The sequence below is a fragment of the Aspergillus mulundensis genome (assembly GCF_003369625.1).
Source record: "Aspergillus mulundensis strain DSM 5745 chromosome Unknown scaffold_35, whole genome shotgun sequence".
NCBI lineage: Eukaryota > Fungi > Ascomycota > Eurotiomycetes > Eurotiales > Aspergillaceae > Aspergillus > Aspergillus mulundensis.
Genome location: NW_020797923.1, coordinates 1 through 20679, shown reverse-complemented (window position 1 = coordinate 20679; position 20679 = coordinate 1). Strand labels below are relative to the sequence as shown.

At 53.4% G+C, this 20679-nt stretch overlaps 7 protein-coding genes across 7 annotated transcripts; 3 read left to right on the top strand and 4 right to left on the bottom strand.

Annotated features, from left to right (window-relative positions):
- Positions 1-183: 183 nt before the first annotated feature.
- DSM5745_11588 (Leucine Rich Repeat domain protein) lies at positions 184-2134 on the top strand (the record flags this gene model as incomplete). Its single annotated transcript, XM_026753604.1, has 2 exons — positions 184-673; positions 735-2134. The coding sequence occupies 2 exons, from the start codon at positions 184-186 to the stop codon at positions 2132-2134; spliced, it is 1890 nt and encodes a 629-aa protein (XP_026597840.1).
- Positions 2135-2770: 636 nt separating this feature from the next.
- On the top strand, positions 2771-4731 carry DSM5745_11587 (TFIIH subunit TFB1 family protein; the record flags this gene model as incomplete). Its single annotated transcript, XM_026753603.1, has 2 exons — positions 2771-2912; positions 2972-4731. The coding sequence occupies 2 exons, from the start codon at positions 2771-2773 to the stop codon at positions 4729-4731; spliced, it is 1902 nt and encodes a 633-aa protein (XP_026597839.1).
- A 277-nt stretch (positions 4732-5008) lies between these two features.
- Positions 5009-5974, top strand: dscB (the record flags this gene model as incomplete). The annotated part of the gene is made up of 2 exons (XM_026753602.1): positions 5009-5275; positions 5357-5974. The coding sequence occupies 2 exons, from the start codon at positions 5009-5011 to the stop codon at positions 5972-5974; spliced, it is 885 nt and encodes a 294-aa protein (XP_026597838.1).
- A 191-nt stretch (positions 5975-6165) lies between these two features.
- Positions 6166-8269, bottom strand: DSM5745_11585 (putative PHD finger domain protein (Ing1); the record flags this gene model as incomplete). The annotated part of the gene is made up of 5 exons (XM_026753601.1): positions 6166-6224; positions 6276-6818; positions 6871-7082; positions 7131-7819; positions 7877-8269. The coding sequence occupies 5 exons, from the start codon at positions 8267-8269 to the stop codon at positions 6166-6168; spliced, it is 1896 nt and encodes a 631-aa protein (XP_026597837.1).
- Positions 8270-8883: 614 nt separating this feature from the next.
- kgd1 (alpha-ketoglutarate dehydrogenase KGD1) lies at positions 8884-12186 on the bottom strand (the record flags this gene model as incomplete). Its single annotated transcript, XM_026753600.1, has 4 exons — positions 8884-9422; positions 9472-9845; positions 9905-11949; positions 12016-12186. The coding sequence occupies 4 exons, from the start codon at positions 12184-12186 to the stop codon at positions 8884-8886; spliced, it is 3129 nt and encodes a 1042-aa protein (XP_026597836.1).
- An 893-nt stretch (positions 12187-13079) lies between these two features.
- DSM5745_11583 (uncharacterized protein) lies at positions 13080-16250 on the bottom strand (the record flags this gene model as incomplete). Its single annotated transcript, XM_026753599.1, has 1 exon — positions 13080-16250. One exon carries the CDS (start codon positions 16248-16250, stop codon positions 13080-13082), a length of 3171 nt encoding a protein of 1056 aa, XP_026597835.1.
- An 809-nt stretch (positions 16251-17059) lies between these two features.
- DSM5745_11582 (uncharacterized protein) lies at positions 17060-19759 on the bottom strand (the record flags this gene model as incomplete). Its single annotated transcript, XM_026753598.1, has 1 exon — positions 17060-19759. One exon carries the CDS (start codon positions 19757-19759, stop codon positions 17060-17062), a length of 2700 nt encoding a protein of 899 aa, XP_026597834.1.
- Positions 19760-20679: the final 920 nt, after the last annotated feature.

The window sequence follows — 20679 nt, the reverse complement described above, 5'->3', positions numbered from 1 at the left end:
TTTTTTTTTTCTTGCGAATCTGGGGAAACTGAAAGCTTTTTTAGAGCTGCACTGCTGAAGGCCCCATTATTCCTTTTTTCCTTTCGCTGCTGCTGGGCCTCATTCGTGACCTGCCCTTTCGAGAGTGGGCTGGCTTTCGCTCGTATACAAAAGCCCACTTCCGCAGGTCCCCAACTGGCAACCATGTCGTTGGCAGCAACCTCCTCTCCGGCCATTCCCATCCACGCGAGGACCTCCTCCCCCGCCGCATCTCAAAATTCTTCCCGGAATTCTTCCTGCGCCTCACACCGTGACGGATCGAATGCCAGTAGCCGGAGAGAAAGCTTTTCAAGTGGCTCGATAGTGGAGGACATCGACGGTATAGCACAGTCATTTGTCGATACACATCTTGAGCATTCTCAGAAGGACGGCCCCAAAAACTACTTTGAAATGCAGCAAGTGCCAGACTTTTGCTGCCCTTGCGGCGGGTTCTTAGGCTGGAAGTCCATAAAACTGGGAGGGAAGGGCCTTAGCAGGAGTTATAGTGACCTACGATCCCTTGCAAGTATGAGTGCTCGCGGGTGGGCTTGGGAAGACACTCCGGCTATTGCGACGCCGACACAGGAGACGAAGCAAGAAAAGATACAAGAGCCCGGATCATCACTTCTCGAGAAGCTACCCTCGGAGATTCTCGGTAAGCAGTAGTAACTATACAGTATCTCTGACTGCCCTGCCCATTGCTGACTATTTTGTAGACCAAATAATCTCACACCTCGCATTGGACGTTCCACCAAACGGTTATACGCCGCGAAATGTGGACTTGATCTCGTGCCTTCTCGCCTCGAGGACGTTGCATGCGGCCACTCTAAGCGTGCTGTACCGGAACATGACATTCCCGCACTCCATCATCTTCTCCAAGGCCCTAACCCACATGTCGCAATATCCAGCATTGGGCACCCTCGTCCGTCGCCTCGACTTCTCTCACTTTACTTCCGTTGGCCTAGGCCGCACCAAGCAGATGAACTCTGAGATCCAGAACTTGACGCACAGGACCCTTCTGCAGTTCCTAGAGCTCCTGCCAAATCTTAAAGAATGCTTGCTTCAGGAGCACCTCGAGGGCGACATTAGCGCGGAAGTGATTTCGAAGTTGTTCAACGGGCTACCAAATCTGGCGGCTATTGACTTCTGCGGTAGCTCTTCGTCTCACTTCTCAACTGTCTTCCAGCAGGCTTTGAGCTCTGGACCTGGCCTCCCTTTGACTCTTCCCAATTTACGGCGGGTTTCGTTCCACGAATGCAGCGGCGTCCCGTCCTCGGCCTTTGAGGTTCTCCTCCCTCGATTGGTCAACCTGACTCACCTCGATGTCACTCACACTCAGATCAGCGAAGATGCGCTGTTTGCCATTCCGGAAACCGCCAGGATCACTCATCTAGGTCTTTCGCGGTGCATTCGTCTCGGGGGGCCGCGGGCTGTGGAGTTTTTGACGACGCACCCAGCTGTGCGCGACTCTCTGGTGTACCTGAACGTCATGACTGACGCCTCCCGATACCGGCTTCTGGAGGAAGAGGATGTGAAGAAGCTGCTTCCGAAACTTCCGACCACGCTTCGCTCTCTCAACCTTGGCGGTGCCAAGGTCACCTCGGCCCACACCGATGCTTTGATTCCTTTGACCAAGCACCTGGAGGAGCTGGGTCTTAGCTCGGCAGACTTGTCGGTGCAGGACCTTAATCGCTTCTTCGCACCCCCAGCTGCCACGGGTGAAGCATCGGCGGCAAAGCGGTGGGTACCGCCCTCGCTATGCTACCTTGACCTCACCAAAATCAGCCAGCTGTCGGTCGGCATTGTATTCAACACCAATTCTTGCCTCTTGCTCACAAAGCAAAGCTACCCTCTCCAAGTCATTGAGTTCAGTGACAAGCTCATCATCCCCCTACGCGAGAAACCCAAGAACACCAAGACCTCTCCTGACTGGACAGTCCGTGAGTTGGGCCGCCGTGGATGGTACGTCCGCGACCCTGCTTCGATGCCTGACACGCCAATCGATGACGGCTGCCGGTCTTGGAAGATGGGTGCTAGATGGTGGGGAATGAAAAAGATTCCTGTTGCTGTTGGCGACGTTGGGGGACTCTATGGACATTACATGTTCAAGCGGTGAATGATCGATACCTGCGAAAGCATTGGTTTCGCTCGAGAAGTCGTGATTATACCCCATTTTTCTTGCATGTCATATTATTTGTTTGTCCATGTTTGGTTCTGGGTTTGGTTCTGGGTGGGATTTTCTTCTGCATTTTCAAGTTCTGGAGCATAAAAGTGAGCGTCTCTTTTTCATTTCATGATTGAGCGTGTACTTTGTTTTGGCTGCATAGCGGAAGCAAGATTGTTCCCAGGCGTACGGCGTTTCTGTTGTTTTCTCCCCTTGATTCAGTTTGAGACGATCATGAAATGTGTCAGCGTAGTGTTTAATATACCGAGTTGGCAATGGAAATGTTAAATTATGGAAAGATATACTTATATGGCCAAATAATACTTGCAAGACTAAATATTGAAAATGAGGCTCATCTGAGCAGAAGTCTAGCCCGGTCACGTGCCACTGTATTCAAGAGCTTCAGTCCCAGACGCTTCAACTTCTCTTTCACCTCATCCAACGACTTACAGGCGCACCGCATATCTTGAAGGAGGTTGTCCTTCCGATCTTTATACCAAGCGCCTCCACTGGGGTTCCTTCCCTCCCGATGGGTGGATTGCTCTCCTCCGCCCAGGACAGTGGACGCTGTCGACTACGACCACGATGATGGCACCTCCGAGCGGGTCGGCGGCATACAAGAAGAAGGATGGCACCCTGACGATGTCGTCAGATCGCCAGTCCGTCTCATGGATTCCGGCAGCCGGCGGTGCATCTGGAACGATAACGATCTCTGTGACTCAGATCAGCAGTGCGTATTCTTTTTCTATTCCAGTTATCAATGGCGGAGGGAGGTTCTAACGGCTCCAGATCTACAACAGACACCCGCGAGCAGTCCGAAAGTTATGCTGAAAATATTCGTCCTCCCTCCGAACGATCCCTCCGCAGCTCCGGAACAGTACATATTCTCATTTACGGCTGGCGCGACGGCCAGAGCGGAAGCGGACGCCATCAAAGATGCTCTCAGCGCGGCGATTCAGGCGGCCAAGTCCGCGCAAGCGACCCCGGGCCCGGCTACAGCGAACGGCGAAGGAGGAGGCATGTCGGCGGCTATGGCGATGGCCAGTGCGGTCTCGTCGGCAGGAGCAGGGAAACACTGGTGGGACGACGATAAACGGCTACGGACCGATGTGGAGCTTCAGCAGTCGCTGTTGAAGGTGGATGCCAATCTACAGAAGATGTTTATGGAGTCACTACATACGAAACCGGATACATTATCGGCGGGCCAGTTCATGTCGCAGTTCTGGTCTACGCGGCTGCATCTCCTTCGCGCGCATGCTATTGAGCGGTCGCAGACGCGGGGCTCTTACAATGTGCTGTCGACGATGAAGCCGCGGACTGAAGATAATGTTACGAAGCTGAATATTAGCAAGGAGCAGATCCAGCTGATTTTTGCTCAGCACCCGCTTGTCAAGCGGGTGTATGATGAGAACGTGCCGAAGTTGAGTGAATCGCAATTCTGGTCGCGGTTCTTCCAGAGCAGACTGTTTAAAAAGCTGCGGGGAGAACGTATCTCGGACGCAGATGCGACGGACGCTATCTTGGATAAATATCTCAAGGCCGACGAGTCTGGGAACCTTCCGCGCGAAATCAATGTACCGCATTTCCTTGACTTGGAAGGAAACGAAGTGAATAACAGTCAGCGTCGAGGAAATCGACCGGATATTGACATGAGACCGTCAGCCGTGGAGAAGGTGCCGATTATTCGCACACTGAACAGCCTGAGTGAGAAGATCATGGCGAATGTCGCACCCGCAGATCGAGTGGCATCAGCGCCTGTAGGGAAAATAGACGACGGGACATACGATGAGCTACAGCTGCGCGACTTACGCGGAGAGGAAGCGCAAAATCGCATTAAACTGAACATACAAGACCAAAGCCGGTTCTTCTCAGCGGCGAAGTTCGCGGAAGACGAACGCAACCGGCAATTAGCTCAGCAGGATCCAGAACAGATACTGCAGGACCTGCGCACTAGCATTGCGCGGAATTTTCACGGCGACGGATCAGCCCCATTAGGCAAGTTGGTCGATCCAGACGACGACGATGATGACGAAGACTCTAAAACTAGCTCCCGGCATCACCGGCATCTCGCGTCCACACAGATTCTCGACGTGATCAAGGACCGCCGAACCCAAGCACAGACTGCGTCAGACGCAGACACTTTCGGACTGACATCGGCTCTGTACGACCGCCTGACGCTCACGCACGCCACCACCACAGAGTTCCTGCATCAATTTTGGCAGGCTTTCTTATCCGGTAACCCAGATCGTGCAAGCGAGGTTGCGTCGCTCGTGGAATCGCTCAACCGCGCCATGGAGCGGATCAATGCCGTTGCGACGGACGCAGAGGCAGAGCGTCAAGTCGAAGTGAATAAGGTAAAACAGCATGCGCGCGAGGTGCTGCAGGCGACAGGGAAAAGACTACGCGTTAATTTGGATAGTATACCCGGGGGCGAGCAAGCAGTGAAGCGTCTGTTGGGGCCGACGATCCGGGCATTGGACACAGCCCTGACGCGGTATAAAGGGGCTTTGGCTGAGGAAACCAAGAATATAGATCCTAGCAATACCTGACGAACATTTGCAGCGGAGAATAATAACAGCATGCAATTAAAAAATAAATCATTCCGAATGCCCTAGGTATCTAATAGCACTACGTATATTCTTTGATCGGCATGCCGAGGTCCCATATATACTCCGAAGCAGCAACAACTCTTGATCTTCCGCCGCTCTCTCCGCAACGTGTCTACTCTCCGCCATCACCAATCCAAACTCACCACAGCACTCAACCGCAAACCATCAACAAAACCCAACTAGCCCCCCGCGCGGGCTAGGTCACTCCGTACTCAAAATGCAGACAAGCGGGCTCACAAACGCACCCCTCACCAAGGCGCTCCTAATCTACACAATCGCCGCCTCCATCGCGCTCTCCATCTTCGACATCAAATACCTCGCCTCCATCTACATCTCGCCGCATCTATTCCCCTACGGCCAATTCTGGCGATGCCTGACATGGCAGATTGCTGGTTTCGCGAACTCCACGGAGGCCCTGTTCGCCGCGCTGCTTGTTTACCATGTCCGCGTTGTTGAGCGGGGGTGGGGTGCTCGGAAGGTCGCTGTACGTTCTCACTCACAAACCACAAAGCCCTCCTGCACTCCATAGATGGATAGATTTGCTAATGCACTGGGTGATGGCTAGACATTCATCCTCTCAACCCTCCCCTACACGACCCTCCTCCCACCCCTCCTCCTAACAACCGTCATCAAACCGCTCTCGCTCGGCAAGATCAATTACCTCCCCTCGGGCCCAACAGCAACGATCTTCGCCCTACTAGCGCAGTATCACGCCTCGATCCCCTCGACATTCAGATACACGATCTCGACGTCGACAAGCACACCCAAACCCACCCCCAATGCACAGGATGCACAGAATGCGACGCCCAAATCCTCCCCGCTCACACTCTTGCTCACCGACAAGTCAACGACGTACCTCATCGCCGCGCAGCTCTCGCTCTCGCAGTTTCCGTACATGCTGCTGCCCTCTGCGATCGGGTGGATTGTGGGCGTTGCGTGGAGGGCTGAGGTGTTGCCATTTGTCGCGGGGACTGGGAGCTCAGCTTGGAGGGTTCCTGCTTGGGTTGTTGGGGAGGAGAGCGTTGCGGTTTCTGGTAGGAGTGGTGGTGGTGCTGGGGAGGCTGGGTTTGAGGGGTTGAGGAGAAGGCTGGAGAGTGAGGCTGCGGCTGCGAGTGCGGCTGCGAGTGGGAGTGCAGGTCCTTCCGGGTCTGGGTCCAGCAGGCAGAGGGCTGCGAGAGGGTGATTTATCTTACACTTATGCTGTTCCATCAGTATGTACTATAGCGCTGTACGCGCTTTTGGAAGAAGTGTTGAGAAAGACATGCATTGTGATTGATCATGCTCCAAGTTCCAAGGTATCCGCTACGTCTATCATGATTTATATTGCTGAAGGAGATCTAAACCGGGTGAAACAAAAGAAGCAGAGGACATCGCCTACCGCCCATTCCGACTTCGGCGCATATTGTCCTTGCACTCGTTACAATACCATTTGACTGAGAAAAATTAGCACGCGAACTTCCCAGAAAGAAACGGAGACAACTCACCATTCCGCCCAGGCGGCTTCGTGAGCCCAACACATGACAGATGGAACCACTCGCGGGGACACGCATCATTGTCACACGCAACCATCTCGCCAAAGCTAATTTCGTTACAGTAGCAATATCGCGGTTCGCCCTCCTCGTCCTCGTCGTCGCCTTCGTGGAGCGACTCTTCCGGATCCGATACTGGTGGCGGTGGCACAACCGGCGCGATGTTGCCGTTCTTCTTGTGTGAACGTTTCGGTGCGGGGTCTGTACTCCGCGTAGGGCGCGTGCGCTGCTGAACAGGTTCTGCGGAGGCGAGTACGGGAGTGGAGGTCTTGGAGGAGGCCCGGCCTTTGGGCGCGCTGGTAGCGACTTGCACGGGAGTTTCGGTACGTTCGATTGATTCCGTGGGTTTCGCGTCGATGTCATCTCGCTGAGTGTGGGGTATTAAGGACTTGGTGGGATCGACGGATTCGGGTACATCCCGGTGAACATCTGGAAGAGTGACCATTTCTGCTCTGGATGGGGTATCTTTTGCTTGCGCCTTGGTTTCGGTGATTTTCCCTACGATTCAAGGATCAGTGAAGCTCCGAAGGGTTAATGACTATGAACCTACCGGAGCTGGGTACGCGATTAGACGCAGAAGACGAGGGCCTTTGCCGGGCATTTGCCTGCACCGCAGTTTGCTGTGTTCGGGAGGATTGAAGTCGCGAAGCGCCAGGTCCGGGACTGGCTGCACTGCGTGGGATACTCGCAGCGGCCGCAGCGCCAATAAGCGGAGATGGAGGGATAACGGGCGAGTCCGCTGTAACGACTCCGGTGTTGTTTCTTTTGTTGTTAGCCAACTCAGCCGAAAATAAATCCATGTAAGCATACCGTTTCCGAGCAGCTGCATTAGTATTGGGTGCCCGCGAGCGTTTCTTAGTCGCATCAGTAGCATCCTTCGACACTGCCCGCCCAGAGACTCCTGCTCCGCTAGCAGACCGTTCCATGGCCGCGCCGGCCTCCGCAGTAACAGGCCGTTCGACCCTGCGGCGTTTCGCCTGGCCCGATCCACCCGCGCCAGATTGGTTGTGTCCCAAAGAGCCGTGATCACCCCCAGCAACACGACTCTTGTTACTCTGTCCCTTCCGGGATCCAGCAGCTCGGGCATCGTCCAGATCCGAATCCGGCTGCGCCCGACGGTGTCTGCGGGCGAGCACGGCCTCCCGTCTCGCCTCGCTGCGCGATGCGACCTCTGCCTCATGCAAAGCATGCGCAAGATCCTTGTTCGACGCAACCTCTCGTCGAGGACGCTCGTTTGTGGTGGTTTTGGAAGCATTCCGGTTCGAGTAAGCCCAGTGAGTGAGGCTGCCCAGGCGGGCCTCATCACTAATCTCGCCGGCGATAAAAGGATATATGGAGTCCAGACGCATGAGCTGGCGGTCAAGCTCATCGTTCGCATTCGAAATCACATGGTTTTTCTCGTCGGCCGTCATCATAAGGTCGGAAAGGGTATGTCGGACACGGTCGAAAAGGACGCGGCGGTCCTTGCCCTCCGGGGATTCAGCAAGACGAGAAGGATCCTATCACAGAACATAAAATTAGCATGAATAGCAATAATGCTTTTGCGTTGAACGTACCGCAGGCAAGAGACCATCTCGAACTACACCCTCAACGATCGGCGCAGGATTAGACGGGCATGGAGTTGACTGAGACTCCGAAGAAGCCTTCAATAGCTGCAATAAATTATCCTCAAGCGCCCAGGCTTTAGCATCGACCTCCTTGAGCAACGAATTGTGCCGTCGAAATTCCCGCGGGAGGGCGGTTACGGCGTCCGTGAAATGTGTCAGTGCAGGGTAAAAGCCGTGGGGAACAGGCGACGAAACGGAATCGCCCATCGACGAGTGACCGTAGGCAAAGGAGGAGCGTCCAAGCGTTTTGGATGTGCGCGAGGGGTTCGTCCTCGTCTGGCGCGCCGACTGACGGGCATTGTGACCAGGAGCGCTGGCGGCCGACGGAGCGACGGCAGACATTGTTAAAAGAAGACGGGCAGCGAGAAGAAACTTCCAGTCGGGATCTGATAAGAAGGGTGCAGTAATGGAAGACTAGAGCATCCACAGCAAAAACATCGACCGAGAAAGCAGAAATGGGCTAACGAACGAGGTTGGAAACAAATGCAGAAACGAGACGAGACGGATGCGAAGTGCGGAGAAAGGACTGATTGTAGGCTGAGGCATCAACTGATTAGCGCCTAATTACTGAGGCAGAAGACAGTGACTAAGCGGCGTTCGAATGACATCATTCGTCGCGTCGCGTTGGAGTAGTACGTAGCGAGTAGAGACGAGGAAGTATAAAGAATGCTCGATAGAACAACGTAAATGCATATTATACCAACGTGTGTTTATTTTACATATACGCAAAACACGCATTCTAGGTATACAGGCCAGCCCAGGATATACTCTACCAGGGTCAACCCCAAATACCAATGCCCAGCGCACCCAGGACAGATGCAAAACAGACGGAACGACAAAGTACAAAGGAAAGATCAGTCATACAGTGGAAACCAAAATGAAGTAGACGCTGAGCCCGCTCCTTTCTGAAATAAATCACTTAGAAGAAAAAGAAGAAACGCATGCCTCGCACAAGTCTACTCGCCCTTCAGACGCTCCTGGTGAACGGAGAAGGCATCCTCGAGGAATTCTTGCTCCTCCTTCAAGTGAACAGACTTCAGACCGGTGGCAACAGAGGCACTTGGTGAGCGACCAGCGTACATGACGTGGCGGCGGTTGTGGTGCTCAGTCTCGTTCAGCAAGGTCTCAATACGGGGCTGGACATAGCTCCATGAACCGGCGTTCAGGGGCTCTTCCTGGGCCCAGACGATGTTGCGAGCGTTGGGGTAGCTGTCGAGGTTCTCCTTCAGTTGAGCCCAAGGGAAGGGGTGCAGCTGCTCAACACGGGTGATGGCGGTGTTGCGGATGTTGTTGGCCTCACGGTGCTTGGTGAGAGCAGCGTACACCTGACCAGAGCAGAGAATGACACGCTCGATCTTCTCAGGCTCATCAATGGCGGTTCCGTGAGCAGGGTCGGGAATGATCCATTGGAAGTGGGAGTCGTCAGTGAACTCCTCAATAGATGAGCGAGCAATGGGGTGACGGAGTAGAGACTTGGAGAAGAAGATCACGAGGGCTATACATGATTAGCTTGGGCTCCTGGTAAAGGGACGGGAACAACATACGCTTGCGGAATTGACGGTGGATCTGGCGACGCAGCAAGTGGAACAAGTTGGCGGGGCTGGTCATGTAGGCAATCTGCATGTTGCAGTCCTGGTGCTGGCGGTCAAGCTTGTCCTTAGAGGGGAAGACACGGGGCTCCTCGTTACAGAGCTGGAGGTAACGCTCCATACGGCCGGAGGAGTGCTCAGGACCCTGACCGTCGTAACCGTGAGGAAGAGACAGAATCAGACCAGAGCGCTGCAGCCACTTGGATTCACCAGAGGCAATGAACTGGTCGATGATGCACTGAGCGTTGTTGGCGAAGTCACCGAACTGGGCCTCCCACATAACGAGGGCGTTGGGGGAGGTCAAAGAGTAACCGTATTCGAAACCGAGACTGTAAGAAAGTTAGGCACATAGACAAAAGTAACAAGAAACTACTTCAGGTGAACTCACGCTCCGAATTCACTCAGAGAAGAGTTGGAGATGACGAAGCTACCCTGGTCCTTGCTGATGTGCTGGAGAGGAGTGTAGGTAGACTCGGTCTCCTGGTCGTGGAGAACAGCGTGACGCTGAGAGAAGGTACCACGCTCGACATCCTGACCAGATACACGGACGTGGTAGCCCTCGTTTACGAGAGAACCGAAGGCAAGAGCCTCGGCGGTAGCCCAGTCAATGTTCTGACCCTCCTCAACGGTCTTCTTACGGTTGGTAAGAATACGCTTAAGGTTGCGGTGCAGGGTGAAGCCATCAGGAGCACCGCTGATCTTGTCGGCGACGTTCTTCAGGATAGAGGGCTCGACAGCGGTGGGGAGGTGAGGCAGAACTTCCGTGGCAAGCTCCTTGGGAGACTTGAAACCGTTCCAGGCGGAGGTCAACCACTCCTTACCGGTGGGCTGGTAGTCCTTGCTGCGGTCAAAGCTGTCATTGAGCATTCCCCAGACCCACTTCTTGTGCTCATCAATGTCCTCCTTGGTGAAGGTGCCCTCGGAAATGAGCTTCTCAACGTACATGTCAAGCTGGAGCTTCTTCTCGGCGACACGCTTGTACATCAGAGGCTGGGTGAAAGAGGGCTGGTCGGTCTCATTGTGACCCTGCTTACGGTAGCAGACAATGTCAATCACGACGTCGCTCTTGAACTCGGCGCGCCAATCGGCAGCAATCTGGCAGACGTAGTTGACAGCCTCAACGTCATCAGCGTTGACGTGGAAGACAGGGGCATCGATCGACTTGGCAATGTCGGAGCAGTAAGGAGTGGAACGGGCAAAGCGAGGGTCAGTGGTGAAACCGATCTGGTTGTTCACAACGATGTGGATGGTTCCTCCAGTGGAGTATGCGGGCAAGGAGTGGAAACCCATGGTCTCGTAAACAATACCCTGAGCGGCAAAGGCAGCATCACCGTGCAGCAAAACACCCATAGCGCTGTCGAAGTTCTTCTCATCCTTGTTGTAGTGCTGGATAGCGCGGGTTTTACCCAAAACAACTGGGTCCTCGGCTTCGAGATGGGACGGGTTGGCAACAAGGGAGAGCTGCACGCGCTTACCAGATGGAGTGGGACGCTCAAAGTTCATACCCAAGTGGTACTTGACATCACCGGAGCCTTCATCGGAAGGCTCGGTAGAGCCGGCGAATTCACTGAAGATGGACTCGTTGGGCTTTCGGACGACGTTGGACAGAACGTTAAGACGACCACGGTGAGGCATACCGATAACAATGTCCTTGATGCCGTAGTCGACACTGCGGTCGATCAAAGCCTTCATACCAGGCACAAGGGTCTCGCAACCCTCCAGACCGAAACGCTTGTCGTTGGGGAACTTGGTAGCAAGGAAGGTCTCAAAGCTGGAACTCCAGATGAGACGGTCGAGAATGCGGCGTTTGTCATCCACGGAGTACTTGTAGGGCTCTGGAACCTCGAAACGATCACGGATCCAGTCGCAAGGCTTGCGGTCGGGGATGTGGATGTACTCCACACCATACGAACCACAGTAAATCTTCTCGCAAGCAGCAATAATTTCACGTAGAGACATCTTCTTGCGGCTCTCGGTAGCGAAACGAGGAAGAATACCGGGACCAAGATCGAATTCTTCATCGAGATCGCGCTCGGTGAAGCCGTAGTGGTCCAGCTCAAGCTCCTTGGGCTTGCTGTAACCGAAAGCCTCGGCCTCACCACGGATACCCAGAGGATCAATCTTAGCCTTGTGATGACCACGGGCCTGGTATGCGCGAACAAGCAGCTGGACCTTCAGGTGTTTTGTGACGTCGGTGCCTTGGGAAAGGCCGAGACCAGCACCGGGCATCTCCTGGTGGACGCCGCCAGTGGGTGTGGGAACGAGAGTAGGAGGGGGCTGGAAAGCTTGGGAGATGGGCATCTTGCCCTCCTCCATGTTGCGGAAATATGTCTGCCACGAGATGTGGACGCTTGACGGGTCTTTCCTCCACGCGACATACATCTCATCGATATAGTTGGCGGTGTTTCCTGAAAGGAAGGAATCGCTGGCGGCCTAATAACGAGATAAGATTTGAGTCAGTCCATTGTCAACAGGCGTCGTCAAGGAGTGCAGCCTTACCACACCGGAGTCCTCGGCGGACGAAGCATAAAACCTCTTGCCAACAAGGGCGAGAGGCCGGCGCGTGGCCAAGCCGAGCTTTGAGCTCGAGTCGGCACGTCTGATAGTAGAAGCGAGAGACATTGACCGTCTACATGAAGAGCAGGCAGCGCCGCGAACGGTGGCCTTCATGGCGGTAGAACGAAACATTTTTCCCGTATTGAAGTAGCTCGCTCTAACCGGGAGAGGGAGCTGGGGACTTTTATGACGTCTAAAAGTCGCGCAAAGCACAACGACAGTTGTAGAGGAGAAACGAGGTGTAGTATAAAGATCAGAGACGATCGAGCTCTATCGACGAGTCATAAAAGATATAGGTCAGCAGACTGAGCTTTGCATGGATAGTTGGCGGCAACGCCCGGTTGAAGGGAAGGTTTTAAAAATGCACGGGGCCACGAACTCAACTAGTAGTCAAAACAGGCCTCGACTATTTTTGCCGTAGCACCTGTAAAAAAACGGAACTCATCAGAGAGAGCAGAACACTCTCTGGAAACAAAATGTACTGATTTGGAGGGGAGATGGAGGAAAGGAGGATCGCAACCAAGAAGCCAGAGAGCAAGCAAAGTTGTAGAGTAGGACGGCCGGCTACGGCTACCAGTACCGGGCTACAGCGGGCGGCTTCTAGTGGCTGAGAGGTGTGGCGAATGAGACCCAGCGCGGCAGCTGAGCAACGTGACGGCGCCGACTGGTACGCACCGCCACACCGGCAAGACCATTTCCCGCCAGTTCCGGGTCTTCGCGGATACTCTACAGTAGTCTACAGCAGGCGATGATATAACGGCAAGCCGAGAGTGTAATACAAATAAGCAGGCACAATCAAGAAGTGGTATTACGATTATGCAGCCTATATGCAAACAACAGTACATGACACACCTCAAAATGCCAACAGATCCCAGCCAAATTCTCAAATCATAGCGTCATAGAATAGGTATACAAAGCGCTAATAATCAAAACAAAATAGTAAAATACAACAAGGTGGATATATATAAGCAAAATATTAACCAGTATGCGAAAGCCGGCGGCAAGGTCTATGAGTCTCCGTCTCCGGCGATGGTCCGCTCCGTGCGTTGCTGGGGCAAATACGCCCATGTGCTTTTGTCGGATTCTCTGATAGGAGAATCCGACGGCCCTCCTAGAAAGTCTGGAGGAACGGTATGAACTGTCGGGCTCACATCGGATAAGGCAAGACTGCCTCTATTCGACGCGGGGTATTGCTGGGGAGGAGGGCTGCCGCTGCTGCTGCGAAGACTGCCATTGCTTCCACCCCAGGCGTCGCGTCGAAGCTTCATGAGAGCGCTCAACGACATCTCGTCATCTATGCTGTTTAGATCAACGAGCTGGGCAAGGCCAGGGCTTGATACAGATTGATTGGAATGGGCAACCCCATGAGCATTGACGGAGATGATTGAGTTGCGTGTACTCCATTCACTACGCTCCGTGATAGGCGTAAGGCTGGGTTCTCGGAACTTTCCACGACCACTGTGAGAGCGAGAGATCCCTTCTGCGCCCCGGGGACCAAAATAGCCCCCATTGGTGAGCTCGGAGTTCGCAGCACCATACGCCTGCGCATAGAAACCAAACTCGTGGCCATAAAAGCCCTCATCATCGTTTTCTAGGGCTTCTGCATTGGCAGCCGCAATTATCGGATCATCGTAGAGCATATCATCATTATCGTCGTAATCAAAGTCGTCCAGCACTTCGTCAAAGGACACCATATCCATTGCTTGGCTGATACGGCTTTCGTCAGATACAAGCCCTGGTTGAGAGTCCGCGGTGTGTGCACTTTCTTGGGCTATTGACCGTTCACTGACGCTAGTGGTATGTCCAAGGCGGCCTTTTGCAGCGGACTGATTGGCTGCGTCTGCCAGAGCGTTATGAAAAGCCTCCAGGTTATGCTCCGAGAGGATCCCACTGTGTGAGTTAGCAAGCACAGGGTTCGGCATGTTCCCCGCGATGCTGCCGTATCTCCTTGGGGCGAATCCTTGATGATAATCACTGGCGGTACTCGATACATGCTTCAGACCGCCGCTAGAGCCTGCGTCTATGTCTGAGATTTCAGCTTGTGGCTGGACGGGGGCTGTAGGTTGTTTCCGCTCGTAAAGGTGGCTTGTAGGATCATCAAAAATAGATTCGTCAAACCGCTCCCCGGCATCTTTGGTGTCTAATTCGCCAAATTCTCCATCGTCAAAGTATAAATCATCTTCATCCGGGATGGTTTGCAACGGAAAAGAATCAGCTTTGCCCGGCATTTCAGGTTGAAGCTGAACAGTGGCGGTAGGATGTCTCCGCTCGTATAGATGACTTGCTGGGTCGTCGAAAACAGACTCATCAAAGTGTCCCCCAGCACCTTCGGTGTCTAATTCACCAAACTCTCCATCATCGAAATACAAATCATCCTCATCCGGAATGGTTTGTAGCGGGATACTGGACAGGTCCTTGGACTCTCGTTGAAAAGTCTTCGAAGGGTCCGTGGCATTATCAGGCAGCATTGTATCTGGTGATAGAGATAGAGGCTCCGTTGAACTATGATAGGACTTTTCTTGCTGGGGAGCGGTAGGCTGTTGGCCTTGAAGGGTTGACACGTCCGGCTGAACAGGGCTAGCAACAACTGGAGACAGATTGGGCGCGAGCCATGACTTGTTCCAGATATTTCCGGGGCCTGAGAAATCTTTGAAATCGTCGCCATCATCAGCGTCCACATTGACGCCAGGAATCTCTTCCTCCAGGCCGTCCATATCATCAAACATGTCATTTTCGTAATCGTCGTCAACGTCGCTAAATTCACCGTTTAGGCGCGCTTCAGCTTTTCGCGCAGCTTCCTTCTCTTTATGCTTCTCCTCCAGAAGTTTCTCCTGCGTTGACGAGCCGACGCCATTCATGTCAAAACTGAATCGGGACGCATTGCTCTTGAAGTGTTTTGGTAGTCCCGAGGCCTGATGGGGTAGTTCGATCTCAACGGTATCAGCGTCTTCTACCGCTGTCGTGGCAGCGTCATCCGTCGACTCAATTTCATGACTCGAGTTTGCCTGTTCCTCTGGTACTTTATCAGGGTCCGTTATGGAAGAAGGTAACTTTCTTGCGAATACAGGGATTGCATGTGGATCGCGATCTCGGTTCAAGGGGTCCGTCAATAAAGATGATTGCAGATAGGCTTTGTTTTCGACCTGTAGAGCCCTCTTATCATCCTCAAAATGCTCCCTGAATACTGGCGAGTGATCGTTGTACTTCTTCAGCTGCTCCGACAGAGGAGAATACGGGCTCTTCTCATCATTAGCATGTTCGAGCTGAGCGGCAGTTGATGCGCCCGGTTGACCAACTTGTTCCTGTCGGTGGACTGGAGCAGCAGAGAGCTGACGCCTAGGACGTGGCGCACTAAAGTCATGGACAATCTTCCCTCGTATGCGCGGGTCATAATCATCGGGAATTGGGATGATATTTCTAGAGCCTTTATTGACGTCTTCCGCGCGCAATCCCGCCACCTGGTGAGATCGTCTTTTGGCCAGAAGTGACAACGGATTCAGTAAATGCAGCATGGTTTTGCCCGACCCTCTCTGCGAAACGGGTTCCACCGGCTGCACATCACGATCAGTTTGCCGGCGACTAGTAGGCCCCTCAAACCGATATTCTTTTTGCGGAGCTGGCAGCTTATCTCCCGGAGACACGTCGGGGGAAGTTCGAAAGCGTCGATGGCCGGATGGTGCCATTCCGGGAGAGGTTGAGCGCTTCGACTGGCCGTCCGGGCCCTTGGGAGTCAATCGATCTTTTCCAGAGGAGACCGCAAAAGGCGAACTGGGCTTGGATGCGTCCCCGTGGATCAGGCCTGGTGTTGTAGGGGGCAGGGAGGGTTGCGAGTGATTAGGTTGAGCAATCAGGGATGGCTCAGTATCGCGCTCGTCTGGGCTCGATCGGGGTCGTATATAGTCATCCGAGGAAGGTGGTGCAACTGCAGGCGTGCCGCTCGAGGATGATGGCGCCGGGGCATCGATGGTGGAGACAGAAAGGGTTGTTTTTTCTCCATCGAAGTTCGAGAAATAATCATTCGGTGCCTCCTCTCCTGCGGTGAGCTTCTCGTCAAAGGTCGCAGTCAAGGCTGTCGAATCAGGAATCAGCGGTAGCTGGGGAGGTACTTTCGGGGTGGGCTGTGAGGTGGGAGGAACAGGGGAGGCATTCGACGATCGGCGGCGCCAATACGATAGCATGGCGAACTGCGCTTCGGGAGTCTCGCAGTCTCGCAGGCTCGCAGGCTGCAGCTGTCTCCGTCTGGCTCGGACTCGGTTCGCTCAGGAGGCGCAGAAGCCCATTTTGCTGGACAATCGCTGGTTCCAAGATCTGCGGAGTCTTAGCGGAGAATTCAATCAAGAAACACGGGCGTGGGGCACAGTGAGTATGCAGCCAGTCAAAAGCATCACCACGGTGGCTAAAATTAGGAACTATAAAATCTATAACGAATGGAGTTCACCCTCGAACAATATAAAGATGTTTCAGAAGTCATTAAGTGATTCATGATGTCTAAGCAGTAATGTCAAGGGAAAGTGTGGATGTTTGTAGGACAACGCCATCGGAATTTGAGCGGAGGGAGAAGTGACTCGGCGAGTACCAACGATCATGGAGCCCTGGAATGCCATCCGGAAACAGCTAACCACATTCTTCATCAGTTATCGTTGAGCCCAGCGGGCAAACAAATGAAACATTCTTGAAAGATTTGCCTTATATTTACAGTTGGGTTGTTTATTTACCATATATGCTAGCCTGCTGTATCGATGGTTCAAATATATTCTGTGTCCCCAGGAGGCCATGACGCCATCCCACAAGTTATATGGGCAAAAGCCCAGCGGATGGGATATCATTGCTTGTGAAGTACAATGTACAAATCTTCAGTTAATGCTAATCTACAAAACCCAGGGCCGAAAGTGACATAAATGATGCCCCCAGCCCCTCAATATACGCTAAAGGAGACTCCGGAACACCCAAACAATGTTGTCAACCGAATGCAACAAAATAGCAAGTATCAGACAATGCTTTGTCTCCAGCGGTCAATGACAGCCCGCTGCCCGGGATCAACTTCTTGTCGCATCGTGTTTTGACGGAGGTTGGGTGGCATCGCGTAGCTCAGGTTTCCATTGCCCAGAATCGCGTCGCTGTAGAACGTATTAGGATGTGCCATCGGATAGCCATATGGACCAGCCAAACTTGGTGCTTGGTATTGTGAAAACGCCGCTGCCGTCTTCGGTGGCCCAGCACTGACAGGCAAATGCTGCATGGACATTCGATGATCGAGAGAGCGCTGGTGAATGGGACCAGGAGTCTCCTGCATCAAGGATTGCTGACCGACAGTGGAAGGGCGGGGTATATGGAGAATATCCGCCATACTCCTTCTGTATCGAGGAATCTTCAAACCTGAATTTCGCTTCTCACTAGCCTCCTTCCTGAGACGGGCTCGCCTCTGTGCTAGGGTTTCGTCTTCTTGTGATGGTTCATTCTGGGTATTCTTGTTTTCATCCTCCTTTAAATGATCGAACTCAGCCAATATCTCGGTGGTAAAATCGGTATCGGCCTTAGATATGTTGCGTTCGTGGCCCTTGAGCCGCCTTTGGCGTTGGCCAAGTGTCTCCCCTTCGTTTCCACTATCATTATCGTGGTCCTGAGCGAAAGCAGCGTGCGTCCCTTGCGAATACATAGTCATAGGACGCTGATCAATAGGCTGAGGCAGTGGCTCGCCTCTTAACCGCGCACGCCGCCTACTCAGCGGCTCACTTTCTTCCATTTCCCTCTTCTCCATAAGACCCAGGGGCCGGGTCTCGTCAGTGTGTTGCGCCTTTTCCGGGAAAAGCATGCCGAGAGGGACATCATCATCGTCGTCCTGATCATTAGGATGGGCATCCGGATTCTCCCAAGCGAGGGCAACAGGCTTTTGCCGCCTGTGTTCGCTCTGTTTAGCTGCCACCGCTTCTAGCTGGAGAAGAGTAGATTGCATGCCGACCGCATTAGGTGCCGTACGGCGCCTCTGCTTAAGGTCGTGTTTCCTTTGCTCCAGTTCAGCAATCAACGTAGCTGGTTGACCGGTAAAGTGGAGTTCTTCGTCATCGGTTCCTTCGCTGTCTTCTTCGCTGCTCCCCGAGCTTTCCTCGGAGTCGCCTTCACTTTCAGAACTAGACTCACTATCGCGTTTGCGCAAGGAGGTAGTCTCGTGCGTTTCCGCGGCCGCTGCCTCCGTGGTAGGGTATACATTGTGCGTTGCTAGAGAAGCAGACCGAAAATCGGGTACTGATGGTCGATGACCCAAGTCGAGCGTACTTTTGGGTCGCAGCTTTTTGCGCTGTCCAGACACATCTTTTGAGAGTTTCCCATGTTTCGAGCTGCTGTACACCTCTGGACCTACAGGACCGGCAAATGGATGATCTGTGAACGCAGTGACTGGAGCTGTTGTGGATGCATCAAGGATACTGTCAAGTGTCGCGACTGCTGAAGTCTGAGAAGGATCAATGTCAAGAGTTGCGCTCGGCGGTTCGAAAAAGACACTGGCACGAAGATGCGAGGGCATATCGGCTGGTTGTGCGGTCCGTCTCCGAGCATGGCCGGCGGCCTGGTCTTGTTCAGCGAGCCATGGCGCGGATTTTCTCTTATCAGGCGAAACCGCATCAAGGAGCTGCGTGCGGCGTTTTTCTCGTTGCGTGTGGTCTGGACGCTGGGAGAGCTTAGGTGGCAGATTAATTGTCATTGGAACAGGCGCAGGATAGAAGACCATATTTTCGCCTTCCTGCGGCTGTTTGTATGGTTGGGGTCGGCTGGCGAGGGGAGGCCTGGTCAGTGATACCCGTCGTGCAAGATCGATACCTTTATCCATGGGAACGTAATGAACGCCATCAAAATCATTGAACAAAATTCTGGCCTGGCGGTATGTATCCCCGGATGCCGCCGACAATGGCCGCTCCATCTCGACTTCTCCCATATCTGAATTATATTGTGTGCGCGCGTGTTGGTGCTTGTTGATATCGATCGTGGACAAAGGGACAGCATCCGGAAGCGGAGGAAGGTAAGCATGAGCGAGAGGACGAGTCGTTGGGTTTTCGGGGAATTCTTCGAGCGCATGTTGTTCCGATACCTGAGCCAAACGAGTCCCCGACTGAATCGAATCGCGATGAGACATTGCGTCCTGGGAAGCATAATTAGACACAGAGGCCGAGCCCGCGCTTGAACGTCTTTTTCCCATTTTGCGAATTTCACTCCCGATATCTGCGGAGCTCAAGCTTAAACGTTCAGCAGCGTTCTCCAGCCTTTCCACATTATGAACGTAAGCACCTTGCAAGGACTGAAGCCCAGGGGTCGGATGGTTGAGAGGAACAGAGTGTTCGGTGGTTGGGGTTCGCAGCGTGTCCGCGTGCTTATCGGGGCTACTGGGACTATTGAAGTCCGGCCCTGTTGGACTTTGAGGATCGGCCACTACCTCATAGTCGTCTGACTCTACCATATCGTAGCTTGTCGTTGTCATCGATCGAACCATGGAGCCCAGACTCCGAAAACCGTTGTATCCGTCTGTTTCTGCACGTTGCAGGTGCTCCCCGGCCCCAATATGATCTGCATCCAAAGGGAGTTGCTCGAACGACGTACCGGAATGAGGATGGGCATGCGGCTGCGGCGAGGGTCCCCTGGAATCATCAGAGTCGGAGGGCAGTTCGTGTTCGCCCTGCGCGACGGCGTTGTAGGCCATCTTCGAAAGATGTTGGCTACACAGATACACGAGCCGTGGCCATCCAGAAACGGTGTCTAATTTATTGTCGTGTGACCGAATTCCGCAAGACCTGGCAATCAGAGTAGAGGAATAAAATGATGATGATCAAAGCCCGCCCAGTCTAACAGATAAGGCGTCCAACGATACGAGCTGGCGATGTTCAAGGGAGGAAATCAAGGTGGAAAGGGATCATGCGCAGCGAGGGACGAGAAGAAAAGAGAACGGATGCGCTCAGTTGAGGGCGCGATAAACGTCTATAATAAAAGATCCATCATTATTATTATTATCGCTCTAATGAATGCGGTCTTGGAAGAAAAAGTCCAGAAACCTGGAAGAGCCGACCCCGTCGACCGTTGCCGTTCCAGATCTGGCCAGAGTCAAGCTGCTAATTTTGGATCCTACTGAGGGGCAAAACACTCCTACTCCAGCCCAAGCCCAACTCCTGAATGGACGGCGAAAAGCATCCTCGTGAGATTGCCTCCTTCGGCTTGCCCTCTTCTGATTGAATAATAACAATGCTTTATCTATCGGTCGGAGGGACTCGAGGGATGCGTTCTGCACCCTGCACTGATTACTACTGACTCCAAGTTGGCCTGGGCATCGATCCTCGGGCGGAGGTGAGATAGTCTACCAGATCCACGTCCAGGAGTTCCAGAACTCACGAACCTGCGATGATCGTCTTCAGGAGCATTGATTCGCGCCAGAAAAGTTGATCGTGGTAGATGGTTCTCCCCCGAAGCCTACTTCTTTGCTGCAACCGTCCTGCCGAACCCAGCTTAAAATAATATGTTCCTTATCCGGAGCATACCTATGCGGTAGAAACCGTAGAATCCGGAAACATGGACGTCATAGATCAGTTCTCAACATGACCGCAGTGGATCGATCGCCTTCAGATAGGG